A 19,869-nucleotide genomic window follows, 5' to 3' on the forward strand; every position below is an offset into this window, starting at 1 on the left:
TGGGGGAAGTTCAGAATAAATTGTTTTGCAAAATACCAATGTCCAATTCATCAACAATGAGAAGAGTTGAAGTACTAGCTACTTTTGTTTTCTAAACCCTTTGGATCAACCCATGGGAGCATGTAGCAAACCATTGCTTATGTCCATAAGATTATTTTGTTTATAAGGATGTGCAGGTACGTATTATTGAAGAAACACCATTAGATTCTTGTTTCCCAGTAGTGGACTGAAGGCATCGTTCAGTTAGGCATTCATAGTTAACCTTCTGACAAGGTATGAAAACACACCTGTTCAGACTTTACTAATCACTTCACTTCAATCATCTAAGAGAATCATACACAGCACTTTTCTAAACATTACTTCTTGTGGTATCTGCGAAATTGACCTTTTTGTTATATTTGTTTTACACTGCACTGTTAAAACTGTGCCCTTCTAGTCCTGCATTATCTGATACACTGACTATGCACTTTTTGCTTTGGATGAAACCATCTGCTAAATGTAGGTCTTTTAGACTGCATCTGTAAATGTCTACATAGTTAGCTGCTGTTACTTTTTGAATTTGGGGAAAACAATTACAAATTTACATTGCATTGACTATGGATTATTTTGTAAAGGAATAAATCCCTTAAAACCAGATTACACTGTTTTAAGCAACTATGTTCTGTAAATCCACAGCATCTTCTGTTGATGGGCTTGGCCCCAATGCGCCAGACATGGATAGCATGGTGTGTGTTTTGGAGGTTGGGGGATTGTTGCCTAATATGCTAACTGCCTTTTTTCTATTGGGGATTCCCACTTTGCATCATCACCCTTGTTTTGTGGTGTTCCACAGGGTTCAGTGCTGGGCCCAATATTGTTTACTTTATACATGTTCCATTTCAAAATTCTCACCATAACCTATAGGGCTTTACATGGTCAGGCTCCTGCTTATCTTGCCAATATAATTCACCTACACACCCCCTTCCGGTCTCTTAGATCTATTAATCAAAATCTGCCATCCACGCCACGCACTCGTCTGAAGACGTGGGGATAGAGCTTTTGCCGCTATGGCACCCAGACTCTGGAATGCGTTGCCAACCAGCATTAGGTTTGCTGAAAATGTTGAGGGTTTTAAGGGACAAGTGAAGACTCACTTGTTCAGGTTAGCTTTTGAGTAATCTCTGTCTTTGGTCTATTGGTAATTGTTATGTTTTTATTTATTTTATTGTTTATTATTAGACTTTTATGTTATATTGACAATGTACATTGTAAAGCACTTTGTGACCCTGTCTGTGAAAAGCGCTGTATAAATACATTTTGCTTACTTACTTACTTATTGTTGTTCTTGTCGTTTGTTGATGTGTTTATGCTACCCTATGATAAATCGTACCCACTCAAGCACAACCACTATGCTACAAGATGATGTAGATATGCATTTTTGCATATGTGCATGCATGTTTGTCTGTGAAATATGTGTTCACACTGGCTTACCTGAGGCTCACACAGGCCATTGTCCTGGGGGCTTTGACATTCCTGAGCCTCCTGTAGTTTTTTTTCCAGCTGTTCCAGACGAGCCACACGGATCTTGTTGGTGCAAAAAAAAACACACAAAAAACACTCTGTTCAGATATTAAGATTAACACACTCCAATAAAGGTTTGCACACAACATCCCCCATTGTGAATTGTGTAATGTTTCCCTAATCCAAATGTATGAGTTATCATGGTATACCAACCACTCTCAAACACAATAGGAGAATAGAACAAAAGGGGTGTAATCCATAAAGTGGGTTTAGTGAAAATCCTGAGTTGGGTAACCCTGAGATGAGGCAAACTCTGGGTTGACATTCCTGAGCCTCCTGTAGTTTTTTTTTCCAGCTGTTCCAGACGAGCCACATGGATCTTGTTGGTGCAGGAAGAGAGGTAACGCAAACTGTGGGTCAATGTCCATGGTAACTGACTGGGAACCTAACCTGCTTGCCAGCAGTTTTTCCATAACAAACTCTGCATTCCTACTTATCCCCTCCCACTTTCTGAGCCTGATACAGTTTGCAGAGATGGGGTGTCCTTTCCTGGTTCAGACAACCAATCTCAAACAAAATTGTATTCGCTTAGCCTTACGTTGTAAGAGGATGATAAAACTGCGATTAGATGTGCTTTAATTCCCTGATGAATACCTAAGTGAACGTTACGGTTTTGCATCATACTCCATAATTTATGTTTGCAACATTCTCAGTCCTTACATTGCTAATGTTACACAACGTGGACGTGCCCTCAGAACCAACTAAAATATTTTTGGCACTGAAATAAAGATAAATCTTTGAAATGTTAAAGAAGAAATGTCTTCTTTATTGTCTACAAATAGAAATCCAACAATGAGTATTTATATATTGTTCCTACAATCTACATTATTCAACTGTGACCATGCACCTGGTGTTCCAACAAATAAATGTAATGATCAGACTTCCTAATCTTCTGCCCCAAGTACACCATCTCTTGGTAATTTTTTTGCACTTGCTTCATGAGATGCAGTTTGTATGACTCCTTTACTGGTAACTGGGAATACATTAAATTCCACAGTTCTTCATGCAGCAGTCAACGTCTCTTCATCATCATAATCATCACCATCCTGTGATGAAAAGCATTCTGTTCAGGGTTACTGCTACTACAAGTTGAAATAGGCACTAACTGATATTTACTTTGTATCATGTCAAATATAATTAAAACCAAGGCTACAATCACAAGCTTATAGGCCTAAACAAGATATGCCTTACCTGTTCGTAGTATGTTTTTATATTTCATTTTAAGATGCTGCCAAGTGCGCTTTGTGCATGTGGGATGCACCTACGTGAACATGCTATTTTATTAAATTCCACCAATTTTTCCCCTGTAATATTAACGGACAGTGTGATTAAATGTTCAATGTATGGACTGGCTACTGCATTCAAATGTATGCGTTGACTCAGCCGGCAATTGTCTCCCCCGCAAATTGTCTTTCCTTCGCTACTATAGCCATATAACCTTTTCCCAGAATGTGTGCTCAGATTCATCATAAACACGTATTAACACCTCTTAAGTGGAGTGAAGTAGGAGGATGTTTTTTTGTTGCTCGGTGCCATAGTTGATCCAAGTATCGGAGTTCCATTCATGTCGGCTTTTTATTGTCCTCATGCCTGTGCTTAACTCAGAGTGGACATACTCCAAGTTGATTTCACTTAATTCAAATAACCTATTCTTGAACCAAAAAGTCAGAGTTTAGATTTTAGGGTAAATCAACTCAGAGTTCAGGATTAGGCTTACAGTTTGTTAGGCATCCAATCCAAGGCATCCAATCCAAGGCATTGCTCCAAAGCGGTAGCTTAATATTTGTATACGTTTTCCAGGTAATCTTGAAACAAAAGGAATCAAGGAGACTTTATTCAATTGCATAAACTACAGGGCTGCCAACTCTCACACATTGGCCGTGTGACACACGCATTTTAACCATTTCACACGCTCTCACGTCACACCTTGTATATCTCACGCTGAAAAGGCAACGCCAACCATGTAGCCCTGCTACATGGTTGGCGAGGGGGGGGGGAGCTTGCCTCAAATCTCACTCCAAGGTTTTTGGAAAAGTTGGCAGCCCTGAAACTATTTTCATTGTTTAAAGTAGCCTACATGTTGACAAGCCTCTGTATTACTAATCCTCTTCTTCTGGCTTCCCCAATGTTATACTGTAGGTGCAATAGACTGTCCCTGTGTGCGTATCCTGTTCCCCTGCCCTTCCTTTCAATGGAAACGTGTTATAAAGTGCCCTTTATGCTGCCCCTACATGACAGTGTCCCAAATGCTGCCCCTTCAAAGGGAGAAAATGAGATACTGGCAGTTGTCCATACACTGTCAGGCAAAATAGTCATAATTGGATTTGGATTAAATGTGCAAGTGTAATAGATATCATTATTGATATTTACATGCTACGCCATTTTAAATGAATGTTCTGCCAAGCAAAGTGTGCCACACTTTGGGTTACCTTCTGATCTGCGATGGAAGTCTGTGCCAAAATACTTATTTCAGTTAATCCCCATTTTAGTCATGGTCACCTTTCACTTTTAAGGTCAGCATTTAGCCTATAAATTAAGAAATGTGTGTGCCAAAGTTATTTTTAAGTAATTACCGTAATTTTCGGGCTATAAGGCGCACCTGAATATAAGCCGCAGCAGCTAAATTGAATGATGTGTACATATATAAGCCGCACTGGACTATAAGCCGCAGGTGTTTTAATGTTTAATTACCAAATGTAAGGGTTCGTGCACAGAGGGGATTGTCGGGAAACAGATGGCTGCTTGAGGAAGCTCCCATTTATTAACATTTCAACAAACAAGTTGCATATTTGCATAACGTATTCAATCCTCATCTCCGTCTTCTTCCTGCGTACTAAAACCACCAAAGTCCCCATCTCCAGTGTCGGAAACGAACAGGCTCAGGGTGGCTTCGTCAGCCACTCTCCTCTCTCCTTCGTTGTCGCTCTCAAAACCAACAAATTCCTCTTCGTCACTGTCGGAATCGAACAGCCTCTGAAGGGCCTCAGCTGTGGTGGCGTCCTCCTCTTCATCATGCAGCAGTCCAGCCTTTCGGAATCCGTTGATGATCGTGGATGTTTTGACACTCCTCCACGCTATCAGGATCCACTCGCAAACTTTAGCGAAAGTTGCTTTTCGCATGCAAGCAGTTTTGGTGAATGATTTATCGCCGCTAGTCATCCACGCCTCCCACTGAAAGCGTAGTGCCACTTTGAACGCACGATTGACACTGATGTCGAGTGGCTGCAGATGCTTCGTTGTGCCCCCAGGAATCACAGCTGGAATTGAGTTTGTGCTCTTAACCCTCGTGCTGCCTTCGGGTCACATGACCCAAAGGTTCACAACGAACCATCGTTGTGTTTACCCAATTTCACCCAATACAAAAACAAATAAAAATAATTTTCTTTTAACCATTGCAATGTGGGGGGTCTGAGACAGACCAACAGTTAAAAGAAAATGCTTCACTTTGTTTTTGTATGAGGTAAATTTGTCGCAATACGACAGTGGGTCACAATGACTGATGGGTCAGAATGACCCGAAGATAACACAAGGGTTAATGGCTGCTTTCAAAGGATCTGTTATATGGGCCCTCATGCTGTCCAAAACGAGCAACGCTTTTTTTTGGCGAGAGAATCCTCCAGGGCGCTTGACCTTCATTACGCTTTCCATCATCCACCCTTTCTTGTTGACTTTAAAGGAGATGCCGTTCGGGATCTTTTCTTTTGGCATTGTAATCCGCTTAAAAATCACCATTGGCGGAAGCTTTAATCCAGATGCTGTGCAGCCAAGAAGACAAGTGAAATTCGTTCTCTCGTGGCCAGTGGTTCTCAACGTGATGGACGATTCACCTTTCTAACAGTCCAAGTGAGAGGCAGGTCAAACGTCAAAGGCACTTCATCCATATTTATGATCTGGTCCGGTCCGATGGAATATTCCTCTATCTTTCTTTGTGTGAATTCGCCGAAGTTTGTTATTTTTTGCTGGTAGTCGGGAGGGAGTTGCTGACACACAGTCGTCCGCTGAACCATATGTATCATATGTTCTCTCTCTCTCGCTCCAAGGGGCCGAAAATCAAGCTGTTCCATTTAGCGCTCCCCCTAGAGGCCTGGACAACTTCCTTTGTGAAAACTGGATGCAGCGTTTTTGGTTTGCGTGCTTTCGTTTTTGCAACGCGTTTATGTATTTGCAGCGTTTTTGGTTTGCGTGCTTTCGTTTTAGCAACGCGTTTATGTATTTGCAGCGTTTTTGGTTTGCATGCTTTCGTTTTAGCAACGCGTTTATGTATTTGCAGCGCGTTTATGTATTTGGTTGTGTTGTGTGTATTTGCAGCGTGTTTGCTGAATGCTGCGCATGTGTTGTCAAATTCATGAAGATGTTTTCTTAATTTGCTTGTGTTTTGTCTATTTGCATGTGTTTTCTTAATTTGCAGCGCGTTTGCACATGTCGGCCAACGTACAAATGTCTGTCCAAACAACATTGCACTACGTTAAGTGTTGTAAACAATAATGTAGCTTTTCATCAGGTTGATGTGATTTTTTTTCATCCAGCTACTGAGCTACATGCTCCAAACCATGCCATTAGACTCATTAATAGCAAAACAGATGCTTAAGAGCGAGATTCAATAAACATCTAACATTGTGGTACTATTTGCTTTGTTTTTCAGAACAACGGTATCAACACAAGGAGGGAGTGCATTCTAACTGTATGTTCACACTGCAGCGTTTTTTAACGCTCTGCACCGCTCGCCTTCCCACAGTGCCCCACGCTCGGGGGCGTGTTAGACAAGTTAATACAGAGTTTTAGTTCTCTAAGGTCACTGTTGTAGTCATGGCCAAGCGTGCAGATTTGGGTTCATGTACTCACAATATCGATCAAAATATCACTTTTACACAACATTTATGTAAAAATACCGAATTTTTACTAGTGCAAGATTACAGTAGAATACATGTTACGCCACCAGTCACTCAACCAGTCGTTTGTAGGCTGGGCTAGCAAGCTAGCAGTGGCACAGAACAGTCACATAATGTGACCAGACTGAATTTAAGTAGGCTATAAAAACACACTAGGAACACTGACGACATCGGCAACCATGCACCATGCATTATTAGTTTAATGTAATCTTTAAATTCAGGCTCGTCACATTAGTAACTTTTCTCTGAACAGAACTGGGTGTGCAGACACATACGAAAAGTTTCTCCTCCATCTTGAAATTGTGAAACCTAGAAATGTTTATCATGACCAACGGTTGCTACGTTACAAGAAACAAGAAACCAATCCGATTGGCCAACGCTAGCGTTTTCACGCTCCTCATTTACATAAAGTTGAGAAAATCCAACTTGCAACGCTCCGCTCCGCTCGCCTTCCCACAATGCCCTACGCGAGCGTCAACGCCTGGTTTCATTGAAAATGTATTGGAAGCCGACGCCCCGTGCCTCCCGCTCCGCTGCAGTGTGAACGCACTGTTATAGGGCTTTGCATCTACCTTGGCGAGAACGACCAAAAGCTGGTGAAGGAGTACTTGGTCAGTAAATGTCAGTCAACTTGTGCAGTATAGTACCTGCTAAAATTCTATCAACATGGGGCTTGAAGGAAAGATCCAATAGCTGACAAGGAAGCTGACGCATAGCCTTACGTATTTAATAATGTGATCAATGTGTGTTTTTGTTCTACAGGACACCGACACTGAAGATGGCCAAAGAGACATGAAGCAGACTGTTATTGGAATCTACCCTTTCAAAAAAGAAAACAGAAGGGAAGACCCTGTCGATGTTGGGATTGTTATCGAAGGGGTTATAGTTCTTCAGGACTTAGTTAATGTTGCTTCTGCTTGTGCCTTGTTGCTGGGACTAGTGTATGTGCTGAACTTGAGCTACCCACAGGACCTCAAAGCCACTTTTGAAGTCTTTCAGGATTAGATGAACATAAACTCACCTAAAGTCTAAAAAATTAATAGTATGAGAAGTTAGATTAATGGATTGATGAAGTACACACCACTACTGTACCACACAAACACACCACTACTGTATATATTGTTACTGTTAGATTAATAGGAATGCTAAGATGGAACCTGAGGATCTTTGGAGGTCTAAGAACGCTAAGGTGGAACCTGAGAATTTGAGTTTTATTTCCGTTTGCCACTGAGGGCCTTTTTTTTTTCCTCAAAGAAACTACATCACTGTACCACACACCACTACTGTACCACACATCACACAAATCAAACACACCAAATAACACACATCACTACTGTACTATAGAAACACATCACTACTGTATATACTGTTACTGTTAGATTAATAGGAATGCTAAAATGGAACATGAGGATCTAAGATATGCAGTTTTTTTCCAGTTTGCCATTGAGGGCCATTTCTTTTTCTTTTTTTAAGAAAGCTATTGCATATTATTTTAGTCATACGTAAGTTTGAAACAACAAAATATATTTTCCTTTTTTATATAAATGAACAAGTTTAATAAAATGTATGGCTGTATGTGACTGCTTTTAGGATGAAACTGAACCATTTGATTTATTTGAATTGCTTTTTGTAAATTACGCTGAAAAAAAGGTTTTTGAATTAAGTTGCAGTTGTGGAATTTCACGGAATGTTGAATGCACTGTTATGGTAGATATCAATTGTATTAAGTAAATCCAACATACATTTAAAGGGTTTATATTACCTATATCAACAAAGTCAGGGGAATAAAATGTGATTAGACATAGAAGCTAATCTTAGGGTGCTGGCTAGCACTAGGGCTAAGGCAAAGGCCAAAGCTAAGGCACATGGCGCACACACTGATGATAGGTACGAGGATATTGTCATACATGTCGGCACCAATGATGTTAGGCTGAGGCAGTCAGAGGTCACAAAGGTTAATATAGCACGGGCATGTGACCTTGCTCAAAAGATGAGTCGGCATCGAGTAATAGTTTCTGGTCCACTACCTGTTAGGGGGACTGATGAGATCTACAGCAGACTTGTCTCTCTTAACCGCTGGTTGGCTCGCTTCTGCAGAGAACAGGGTTTAGGATTTGTAGATAATTGGTCTAGTTTCTGGGCCAAACCTGGCTTGTTGAAAGGTGACAGGCTCCACCCGAGCTGAAGAGGTGCTTTTCTTTTGTCTAGGACTATTGAAGCTATTTTAGAGCAGGCCTGACACTCACTAGAACAAACCGGGCCACAGTCTCTTAGAGAGTCTGATAGGTATGTTGTGAGTTGTTTGGGGCCCGATAGCTTAGCTTGTAGTGTAGCCAGTGTGGTTGCTGATGTAGTTTTTCCCATTGAGACGGTGTCGGTCCCCCGCCCCTTTTCCAAATTTCGGCCTTCAATTATTAGGAATTATACCCATTTAACATGTATTCAGCCTTGCTCCCCCGTTGCCCTTCCTACTAAGGTTTCTGCTAACAGTGCTAACAGTGCCACCTTTTCAGAAAAAATATCTACGACTAAAACTGCCAAAAACCCATACTGGAATGTTGGGCTCCTAAACATCAGATCCCTATCCACAAAGGCCGTTTTGATTAATGATCTGATGTCTGAATGCAGCCTGGACCTGATTGGACTAACCGAAACCTGGTTAAAACCTGACGAATATTCCCCCCTGAATGAAGCATCGCCTCCAGATTTCGCGTACTCACACGTTCCTCGTGTCTCAAAGAAAGGTGGTGGTGTTGCTATGATATATGAAGCTAGCTTCAACCCCAGCCTAAAATCTGCGAACACCTTTAAAACATTTGAAATAATTTGCATGAGACCACCAACTACTTTAAAGAGGAGTAATGCTACTATTCCTGCCCCCCCTCCCTCATTTTGTATAGTCACTCTATACCGCCCCCCCTTGCCCATACTCCCTCTTCCTAGAGGAATTTGCAGATTTTAGTGCTGATCTTGTGACATATACTGAAAAGGTCTTAATTATGGGTGATTTTAACATTCACGTGGATGACCCAAAATATCCTTTAATTAAGGCCTTTACGGCTCTAATAGATTCCACAGGTCTCACACAGGTGGTTTCCAAACCTACCCATCTGCACTCGATTTAGTTCTCACACGGGGAATTGTGATTACTGACGTCATTGTCCACCCCCACAATCCTATATTATCAGACCATTGCCTGGTTACCTTCAAAATGGACCTCTGCCAGAGCCTTAGAGGCAGTCAGAAAATGTCTACTAGCCATTACATATCCCCAAACACAGCTATAGAACTGGCTAGTATTCTACCCGCTGCACTAAAAGCACTTAACGTTCAAAATAAATCATTAAATGGTAAAACTAGGGATCTGAATTTGGTTCTTCAGCTATCACTAGACTATGTTGCTCCACTAGAAAATTAGAACGTAAGTGGCATACCACTAAATTGGAGGTTTTCCGCCTGGCCTGGAAGGACAGCCTAATGGAGTATAAGCAAGTCCTCATCAGGTCCAGATCAGAATACTTCTCTAAGTTGATTAGTAAGAACCAGCACAACACTAAGTTCCTATTTGATACCGTTGCAAAACTCACTAAGAAAAGTACACACAGTGTTAGTACAGATCTCTCTCCCAATGACTTCCTAGAATTTTTTGACCAAAAAATCTATGCAATAAGGGACAAACTACAGGCTAGCCCTGGAGGAATAGCCATTAACACTGAATTTTCCTGTATGTTGAGGCTCTCACTCACTTTAACCCTATTTATATGGAAGCGTTCATAAAGCTGATAGATTTATCGAAACCCACCAGTTGCCTTCTCAATCCCCTCCCTGCCAAACTTCGTAAGGAACTTCTCCCTATTATTGGACCACCCATGCTTAGTATTATTAATGAATCTATCGTAACCGGCCAAATCCCTGACGATTTTAAACAAGCAATTATTAAGCCCCTCCTTAAAAAAACAAACCTGGATCCAGGTTGTCTTAACAACTACAGGCCAATTTCAAATTTGCCATTTCTCTCAAAAACTTTAGAAAAAGCTGTGGTACAACAGCTCACTGAGCACCTCTCCTTAAATCAGCTTTACGAACCTCTCCAGTCTGGATTTCGTCTTCACCACAATACTGAAACTGCATTAGCCAAGGTAGTAAATGATCTACTATTAGCATCTGACTTGGGCTCTATCTCTGTCCTGGTTCTCCTAGACCTAAGTGCAGCTTTTGATCATGAGATTCTCCTGGAACGTATGGAGAACTATGTTGGGATTTCTGGTACTTCACTTCAGTGGTTTAGATCGTATCTATCTGACAGATCACAATTTGTCCACTATGATGGCTGCTCATCCAGGAGTTCCACTGTAAAATACGGAGTACCACAGGGTTCAGTTCTAGGCCCTCTGTTATTCTCGCTTTATATGCTGCCTTTAGGAAACATAATTAGAAGTTCTGGGGTAAATTTTCACTTTTATGCAGATGATACTCAGCTATATATGTCTATAAAGCCTGGAGAATTACCACACGCTATGGAAAAATGTGTTTCTGGGTTATGAACTTGGATGACAGCAAATTTCCTTCTTCTCAATTCGGATAAAACAGAGATTCAAATTTTCCGTCCTAAGAAATACAGAAATAATTTATCCAATCTGACCTTAGACTTAGATGGCGTCAAAGTCTCTCAAAGCCAGCTGGTAAAAAATCTAGGAGTCACAATGGACCCAGACCTTTCGTTTGAGTACCATATTAAGCAAATTACCCGAACTGCATTTTTCCATCTACGTAACATAGCCAAAATACGAAAATTCCTCTCAAAGGAAGATGCTGAAAAACTAATACATGCATTTGTTACATCCCGACCGGACTACTGCAATGTGTTGTTCTCTGGCCTCCCAATTTCCTACTTAAAAAATGTACAGCGGGTGCAAAATGCTGCTGCTAGACTATTGACTAGAACTGAAAGTACGGTCACATACCATCTACTCTCGTCTTTTTACACTGGCTCCCTATCCAAGCCAGAGCTGATTTCAAAGTTCTATTACTAACCTACAATTCTCTGCATGGATTGGCACCACCTTACCTCTCTGGTCTCCTTGCACCCTATCGCCCCGCAAGGACACTTAGATCTCAAGATGCTGGCTATCTGGTGGTTCCCAAAATTAAGAAAAAAACTGCTGGAGGCAGGGCGTTCTCATATAGAGCACCTTTTCTCTAGAACAAATTACCTGTCTCAATTAAGGAGGCTGATACTGTTTCGACATTCAAAATTAGGTTAAAAACGTTCTTGTTTAGTCAATTCTATGACTTAAATGTAAGTGTGTGTATGTAAACCTGGGGTGTGTGTGTGTTTGTGTGTATCACATGTAACTTTTACATGTAACATCTAGATTTTACAAATAAAGTAAACCTGTTACTGTATATTGCTATTGTTATAGTTTCCGTTACTAGTTGGTGACAACGGGGGACGGGGCATTCTCACCCTTATTATATAAATATAACTTATTTTACAGTTCTCTCCCCTGGAACAGAGTTCATGTTCCAACCGAGGGGGGCTGGCGCTGTCTTAGTGTCTAGGGCTGCATCAAATACCCTTTTTTGCTCTGCTAAATTGCTGCACTAGTCCACACTTGACCGGTGGGGATCTCATTCTAAATATGACTGTAACTGTTAGCTCCCTCTCTGTCCCCCCTCCACACATCCCCTGTGGTGTGGGGGGTTTGAGCTGTCAGCACCTGCCTGGTCGTCGGTCTGCCAACGCTGGACCTGGTCGCCAACCGGAAACCAGTCTCCATGACGGGCAACAGCGAGTTTCCCGGTCCCTTCCTACATCTACATTACATTTTACATTTACATTTAGTCATTTAGCAGACGCTCTTATCCAGAGCGACTTACAGTAAGTACAGGGACATTCCCCCGAGGCAAGTAGGGTGAAGTGCCTTGCCCAAGGACACAACGTCAGTTGGCATGACCGGGAATCGAACTGGCAACCTTCGGATTACTAGCCCGACTCCCTCACCGCTCAGCCAACCGCTCAGCCAACTGACTCCCTGATCTACCAAGTCGAACAATGGATTTTGGTGTTTCAAAACCCATTGACACTTCCCTGCTGTATGACTATGTTAAGCCTGTGTTCTGCTCCTCTCTTTCACCAACCGTCTCTGGAGGAGGGGATCCCTCACTGAATTTGCTCCCCCCAAGGTTTCTTCCATTTTTTCTCCTGTAGTGAGTTTTTCCTTGTCTTCCCTGAGGGTTTAGGTTGGTTGAGGGGCAGTTCTATGGGCGTATGTGAAGCCCTCTGTGACATGCTTGCGTGTAAAAAGGGCTATACAAATAAATGTTGATTTGATTTGATTAAATAAAAAATCAATACTAATTCAATTAGTACTAAATTGTAACATTTATGAAATTCATATAGTTTTACATGGTATTGTTAAATTACATTAAACTAAATTAATATAGTCATGCTACATGTATATTATACAATCTTGTATACAAAAGACTGAAGAAAGTCAAATTAAATAGCTAATGTTAGAGTAAAAATTAGAAAAAAGTGAAGAAAAAAAAAATTTGATATGAATCAACATTTTAATTATATTTTGTGTAGTAATGCAAAGTCTTTTAAAAGTAGTTTTTTTTAAGGAACGGGTACTTTTCCTGTTGCTTAAAAAAAACTTTACTCTAACTCATTTTGAGCCAGTAATCGACTTTTTATTTAGCCATTGAACACTCTGACATAGAGCCCACCGAGAGAGAAAGCTGATAGGTTTACTTAACACAAAGAGAGACTAATCAGGATGCTCTCTCTGTCACTCGTTATGTCTGTCTCTCGCTCTCTCGTCCTCTCTCCCCCAAAATATTTTCTGGAAATTTGCAGGCATCAGGGAACTACTAATAATATGCGGGAGAGTGAAATATCTGGAGATCATTAAAAAGACAAATTGCATCCATTGATCGTTTAGAATCTAAACGGTCTTAGCCGTTTTCAAATTAAAATTTTAAATTAATTTTCAGTAACATACTGGACAAAATGTACCCTTCATTAGTGTTCCAAAAGTATAATCTTGTGTTTCTGTTACAGAAATAATTTGTGTGTGTCCTCACCTGAGTCCTATGTACCATTTCATCACTGGTTCCAAAACGTTCCACCATTACAGAACGCACTTGCTGGGCTTCAAATTCCAGCTGCTGGCGAATGAGGTCCATTTGCAAGGAGAACTGGAATAACAATGAAAGGAGATTTAAGGTACAATATGTAAAAAATATTCAGTATTTTGTGTAAGCTAACGTTGCACTTTGATTAGCGACATATACAGCTCAGTGCCAGTGGAATTTCAATTTCAATTTTTTGGTCCGCTACTGTCCAGAAAATTGTCTTCAGAAATCCTGTTCCAGCCACTTGTTTTCAGCAAGGTAGGCTTTCCTCCTTGGCTTCTTTAATCACAACTTGAGCTGGAGGAAAGCTTTGAAATTTAGACAAGAATTGGGGGCACTGTTTCTACTCTGTGTGTGTCTGTGGCTCGGTTATCTTGCAAACCGGGCATTGTATGCAGTAGAAATTTGGCAGGTGTATAGCCCAGGACAGTGAAGCAAGCAAAGTTGTTGGGATGTTACAAAAAAAGTATATGAGGCACTTTTTCTTACAGGCGAGGTGGGGGATCAAATTGGCCCTTGAGTCTACAGACAGGGACGTTGTTACTGACACGTAATGGTCGCTAGATGGCTCTTCTTGCACAGAGCTAAAAGCAAGGTCGGAAAATGAACTTGCCTTTGTCAATCTGTCATCCATTTCCGTGTTGTAAGTCAGTGATTATTTCATTAGAACGTTTGTTCTAATGAACCCCTTCAATCATTCAGCAAAATTAAATTTATTATAAAGGATGTTACAGAAGTTGCGGGTTAGACCGCAGTTGGTCTATAAATGCATAGCCCAACATTATCAACATATTGTCGGCTGACAATGATCACTTCGTTGTCTCCTGTCAAAAGTAGTGTAGCGACCTGGCAAAGGGAGTTTTGGGTTAGCGGGCCAGCCTGTCAGTAGCATATGTTTACACACAGGGACATCATAAACATTCAAGGGTCTGATAGATCCAGTTATCCTGGCAAAATAGTTATTGTTCTTTATTTATTGACAGGGCACGGTCCTTGTATTGCAAAAATGACAGAAGTGTATTAGTTTGGAACTTCTAAGCTAGATGCTATGATCTCTGCTTGCTCTCCAGTTTATCCTGCTCTCAAATGTTTGCTCCCTGAACAATAACAATAGTTCACAACCTATTAGCCTACACTGGAGATATATAATTATAGCTTTACAATGTAAAACCACTATGGTGCACTATTCTCTACAACAGCAGGGATCCTTCTGGGCACATTATTGGGGCCTGGCACTGTCTCTGACACTCACATCGTTTTAATTTTTAGCAAAAGCATTCTGATTGTCTTTAACATTTAGCAATCCTACCTGAACACTCTGGCACTTGGTACTGCCACAACCTTACCGCAAACTGGTCTACTGGTGGCTGCTTAATACAGACTACAATAAACAAGTGTCTCACACACGTGTCACAACATACCATTTTGCATTTAACATAGCACGTATTAGGGTTCCTCCGGTAGGAGGAAACCTATTGTTTTTGTTAGTATTCTTATTACTATTAGGGTTCCTCCGGTAGGAGGAAACCTATTGTTTTTGTTAGTATTCTTATTACGGCTAGTGGTCCATGTACGCCCATAGGTGGCGCTATAAAACACGCCCAAAGTCTACGTGATTTCCCCAGCGCCCCATTAGTCCAAAATGCCTGTAAATTGGTAGACATGCCTTATTTCTCATGGGGAACAAAAAAGCCTCAAGGACCCATATTGTCAGACTTATGAATTTTCTTGTACTGTCCAAATTTGGTACAACCTTCAAAACCCTTCTCCTCATGAACAATAGATCCAATCGACTTGAAATTTGTTACAGATTTGTAGAATACATGTCTTTCTATAGGGTCAAATTGAATAAGGAATGCAATACAAAATGGCTGAAAGAAGTGTATTTATGTAAATGTCCACATTGCCACAATATCTTATTGTTAATAAATCAAATATAATTTTGACTGATGGTTTTTCAAACGTTAGTGCCTTCAAGTTGACATCATTCTGAAGTACCATACGCAATTTCACCTTGATATGTCAATATATGTTTGAAATCAATTGAATGGCTCCACAGCGCACGCGCACACTCATCCTGCCCCTTGACACACGAGCGAGCTTGGCGAGACACACACACATGCTTTCTGGAAATTGTGTGCTGACTAAGCCCCCACCCTCGGTTTTTAGCTCCTGTTTCATTTTGCTTCCAATCGCAGCTCGCCATTACGAATATAAATTCTTTTTCGGCGGCCATTGTTGTTTTCAACTGGAGTTGCCTGATAGCCGTGTTGGAGGCAGCCACGTTCGGTAAGTCCTATTTTTACACATTTTAAGATAGAATCAATGATTGGGTTTGTGAAAGTACACTACTCTTGAATTATGGTGAAGGTTTGAGCACTTTTAGACCTTTAGATCGTGAGTTTGAAGTGACGGAAAACCGAACTCGAAAAGTAGCTAGCTTTTCCCCTTTGTGTTTAGAATTAGTGAATCATTTTGCATCTCGGCGAATTCTTCACCCAAAAGGTTGAGGAGGGCAGCCTTTCGGAGAAAAAGCGATTCCCCACAGACCTGTAGGCTCAGAATTTTGATTTGGGTCGTGAAAGTCTTTGTAATTGGAGTGAGTTCGGACGCCAGGGAGACTGCATAGGCTTACGGTGCGTTCACACTGCAGCGGAGCGGGCAGCGCGGGGCGTCGGCTTCCAATTCATTTTCAATGAAACCAGGCGTTGACGCTCGCGTAGGGCATTGTGGGAAGGCGAGCGGAGCGGAGCGTTGCAAGTTGGATTTTCTCAACTTTATGTAAATGAGGAGCGTGAAAACGCTAGCGTTGGCCAATCGGATTGGTTTCTTGTTTCTTGTAACGTTGCAACTGTTGCTCATGGTAAACATTTCTAGGTTTTACAATTTCAAGATGGAGGAGAAACTTATCGTATGTGTCTGCACACCCAGTTCTGTTCAGAACAAAGTTACGTAATGTGACGAGCCTGAATTAAAAGATTACATTAAACTAATAATGCATGGTTTCCGATGTTGTCAGTGTCCCTAGTGTGTTTTTATACTTTTAAATTCAGTCTGGTCACATTACGTGACTGTTCTGTGCCACTGCTAGCTTGCTAGCCCAGCCTACAAACAACTGGTTGAGTGACCGGTGGCGTAACATGTATTCTACTGTAATCTTGCACTAGTAAAAATTCTGTATTTTTACACAAATGTTGTGTAAAAGTGGTATTTTGAGCGATATTGTGAGTACATGAACCTAAGTCTGCACGCTTGGTCATGACTACAACAGTGACCTTAGAGAACTACAACTCTGTATTAACTTTTCTAACACGCCCCTGAGCGTGGTGTACTGTGGGAAGGCAAGCGGTGCAGAGCGTTAAAAAACGCTGCAGTGTGAACGCACTGTTAGGCGGCAGCCATGTTTTGGTTGCATCATGTTCACCATTTTATTTACAGTTCGGTAAATTCTACCCCCGAAAAGGGCAGGGCAGCTTCAAGAGATGTGGGAATTGTGCTTTTAGCCAGATGGTCCTATTATTTTTGTGATTTGTGGAAAACTTGCAATTTGAGTGAGAGTGCATTGTTTTGACGTTAGCCTCAGAGTTAGACTTGGTTCGCTCACTGGCAGTGACTGTATTTCACTCAATTCTACTCCAAAAACGTCAGGGAGGACTGCTTTTTGTAGACAAGGGTGCTAAAGATAGCCAGTATATCTGATTTTTCAAGGCGAGCCTGTTTCATTCGTCATATGCCCTGAGAAAGCGACCTACGTTAGCCAGGCTAGTTTCACTCGGTCATCCTATTTAAAGGTCTCTGGCAGTCAGAATCACTAATTACAGGCAAAGGTCGAGCTGGTCTTTGGTCAGATGTGTATATATTGACCAGTTTAGAGCTAAATACTCTTGCCAGAGCCTGGAATCGAACCCGTGTTTTGAGTGACTTTGCATGGTTCTCCACCAGGTCAACACATTTGGATTCAAGTTCAAGTAATGCCACTGCAATTCACAGTCAAAATTGTAGTTTATATCAAGTGTAGATGGAAAAAGCTTGGACCCTTTCTTCACTTTTACAGGTCTTGAGGGTCATGCAGAGGCCTGCTCAACAGAGTTCAACAGAGGACGCTGAGCGTAACAGAGGATGCAACAGAGGATGCTGAGATCAACACAGGCCCCTTGCTGGACTACCCCTCTCTAGCTGGACAGCTTCTCTTCAGCCCTGACCCCAGGACAGCTTCATCCTGCAGGCCCTGCTTGCCCCTGCCTGACAGCCCTCCAGAGACAGTCACCCCACAGACACAGTAGCTCTGCAGACTGCTTTTTTGAGGACATTGATGAAAAAGGACAAACCAGCATTTTTTACTTTGATGAAAGTCTAAATGTTTAATCCTTTCCATGTCCCAGTATGCCAATCTGCTGACTTTGAGTGTCTTAAGTGATGAAACCAGTTCAAGTGATAGACTTTTGACCTGAATCCAATTATTATTCATCTGAATAAAAACCACTCAAGAGAAGTACTGCTTCTTGGATGATTTGTGCTCCACATCAGTACATCTCACACATTTGCCTTTGTTTCCATGGGATTCATGGAATTGCTAGTTTCTGCTCCACCATTTCCACCATAGTGTAATAATAAATATAATTTAGGACAGCAATTACATCAGTGTTTACTTGGAAAGATTACTGTATATTTCCACTTTTGATTTGTATTTCCATCGTAAGTTTGGTATTTAATTTCATTTGGAAGTGGTATTAAAAGGTCTTAAAAAGTCTTACATTTAACTTGTTTATACCTGTATAAACGTATAAATGAACCGTCATCCGTCATCCGTCCGTCAAACTCCTGAAGTTTGCAGACGACACCACCCTTATTGGGCTCATCTCTGGTGGAGACGAGTCTGACTATAGGTCAACCTGGTGACCTGGTGCAGCCAGAACAACTTAGAGCTCAATGCTCTTAAGACAGTGGAGATGGTTGTGGACTTCAGGAAGAACACAGCCCCACTCACCCCCATCACCCTGTGTGACTCCCCAGTCAACACTGTGGAGTCCTTCCGCTTCCTGGGCACTATCCTCTCCCAGGACCTCAAGTGGGAACTGAACATCAGCTCCCTCATCAAGAAAGCACAACAGAGGATGTACTTCCTTCGGCAGCTGAAGAAGTTCAACCTGCCAAAGACAATGATGGTGCACTTCTACTCAGCCATCATCGAGTCCATCCTCACCTCCTCCATCACCGTCTGGTATGCTGCTGCCACTGCCAAGGACAAGAGCAGGCTTCAGCGTATCATCCGCACTGCTGAGAAGGTGATTGGCTGCAATCTGCCTACCCTCGAGGACCTGCACACCTCGAGGACCCTGAGGCGAGCGAGGAAGATTGTGGCCGACTCCTCCCACCCTGGACACTCCCTGTTTCAGTCACTCCCCTCCGGCAGAAGGCTGCAGTCCATCAGGACCAATACCTCACGCCACAAAAACAGTTTCTTCCCTTCCGCTGTTGGCCTCTTCAACAAGGCCAAGGGACCACACTGACTCTAATGACTTCCTGCTTAAAACACACTGCTTTTTGCACTGCATTACAAAATTGTATCTTGTACATTTGTATTTTTTGTAATATTTGTATTTTTATATTGTAATTTACGGCAACTTATATTTTATTTTATTGTATATTTAATTCAATTCTAATCCCACTTAGTACTGCTAGTTTATGTACCCTTAGTATAGATAGTCCACATATTTAAATTTTAGGTCCCTATATGTTTATTGTATGCACCTTCCTGCCAAAGCAAATTCCTTGTCTGTGCAAACTTTCATGGCGAATAAATCCCATTCTGATTCTGATTCTTCTTCTGTAGACACCCTGTGAAGCCCACACCCCCCACTCCAGAGACAGTTGGTGACAGAGAGGTGCAGACATTAATTTAAACATGCCTTAAGAGTAGAGTAACAAATAGAGACTAAATGTGTAAATGGATGTTGAAACTCAGTTCTCTGGCTTGGTGCATGTCAGTTTAGGCAAAGGTAGCATTTTAAACCTCTAGGTTTAAAAAAAAAAATCAGATTTGATTGGAACTCTCTCTTTTATACATTTATAGTTGGATTTGACATTTAACAGACATTTAATTCATTTAGCAAGTTGTTTAACTCAAACAACCATAACACAGTACATATGGTATACAAAGCTGCAGTCAGATTTGGCGAAATTGTTAGCTTGGATGTTATCTTTACATATGGGGTCTTGATGATGATGCGCACGCAGCTTCAAGGCAGAAAGACGCGTTCCATTTCACTTTTACTGTACC

General features: G+C 41.5%; 1 protein-coding gene and 2 long non-coding RNA genes across 3 annotated transcripts in view; 1 reads left to right on the forward strand and 2 right to left on the reverse strand.

Moving 5' to 3' along the window:
* LOC134012989 (uncharacterized) overlaps positions 1-19,869 on the reverse strand; it is a 354,410-nt gene that overhangs the window by 105,687 nt on the left and 228,854 nt on the right. The gene's annotated exons all lie outside the window — the stretch shown is intronic.
* Positions 1-19,869, reverse strand: part of apc2 (APC regulator of WNT signaling pathway 2) — a 70,801-nt gene that overhangs the window by 12,425 nt on the left and 38,507 nt on the right. The window contains exons 6-7 of the mRNA XM_062452810.1: positions 13,539-13,652; positions 1,471-1,563 (exon numbers count right to left, since the gene is read on the reverse strand). Coding sequence (XP_062308794.1) covers positions 1,471-1,563; positions 13,539-13,652 — 207 coding nt within the window. The remainder of the gene's footprint in view (positions 1-1,470; positions 1,564-13,538; positions 13,653-19,869) is intronic.
* Positions 15,172-18,081, forward strand: LOC134013065 (uncharacterized). The gene is made up of 2 exons (XR_009928672.1): positions 15,172-15,878; positions 17,644-18,081. It is a non-coding gene; the product is annotated as an uncharacterized LOC134013065 (long non-coding RNA).

This window comes from Osmerus eperlanus, chromosome 26 (assembly GCF_963692335.1).
Source record: "Osmerus eperlanus chromosome 26, fOsmEpe2.1, whole genome shotgun sequence".
In the NCBI taxonomy this organism is placed as follows: domain Eukaryota; kingdom Metazoa; phylum Chordata; class Actinopteri; order Osmeriformes; family Osmeridae; genus Osmerus; species Osmerus eperlanus.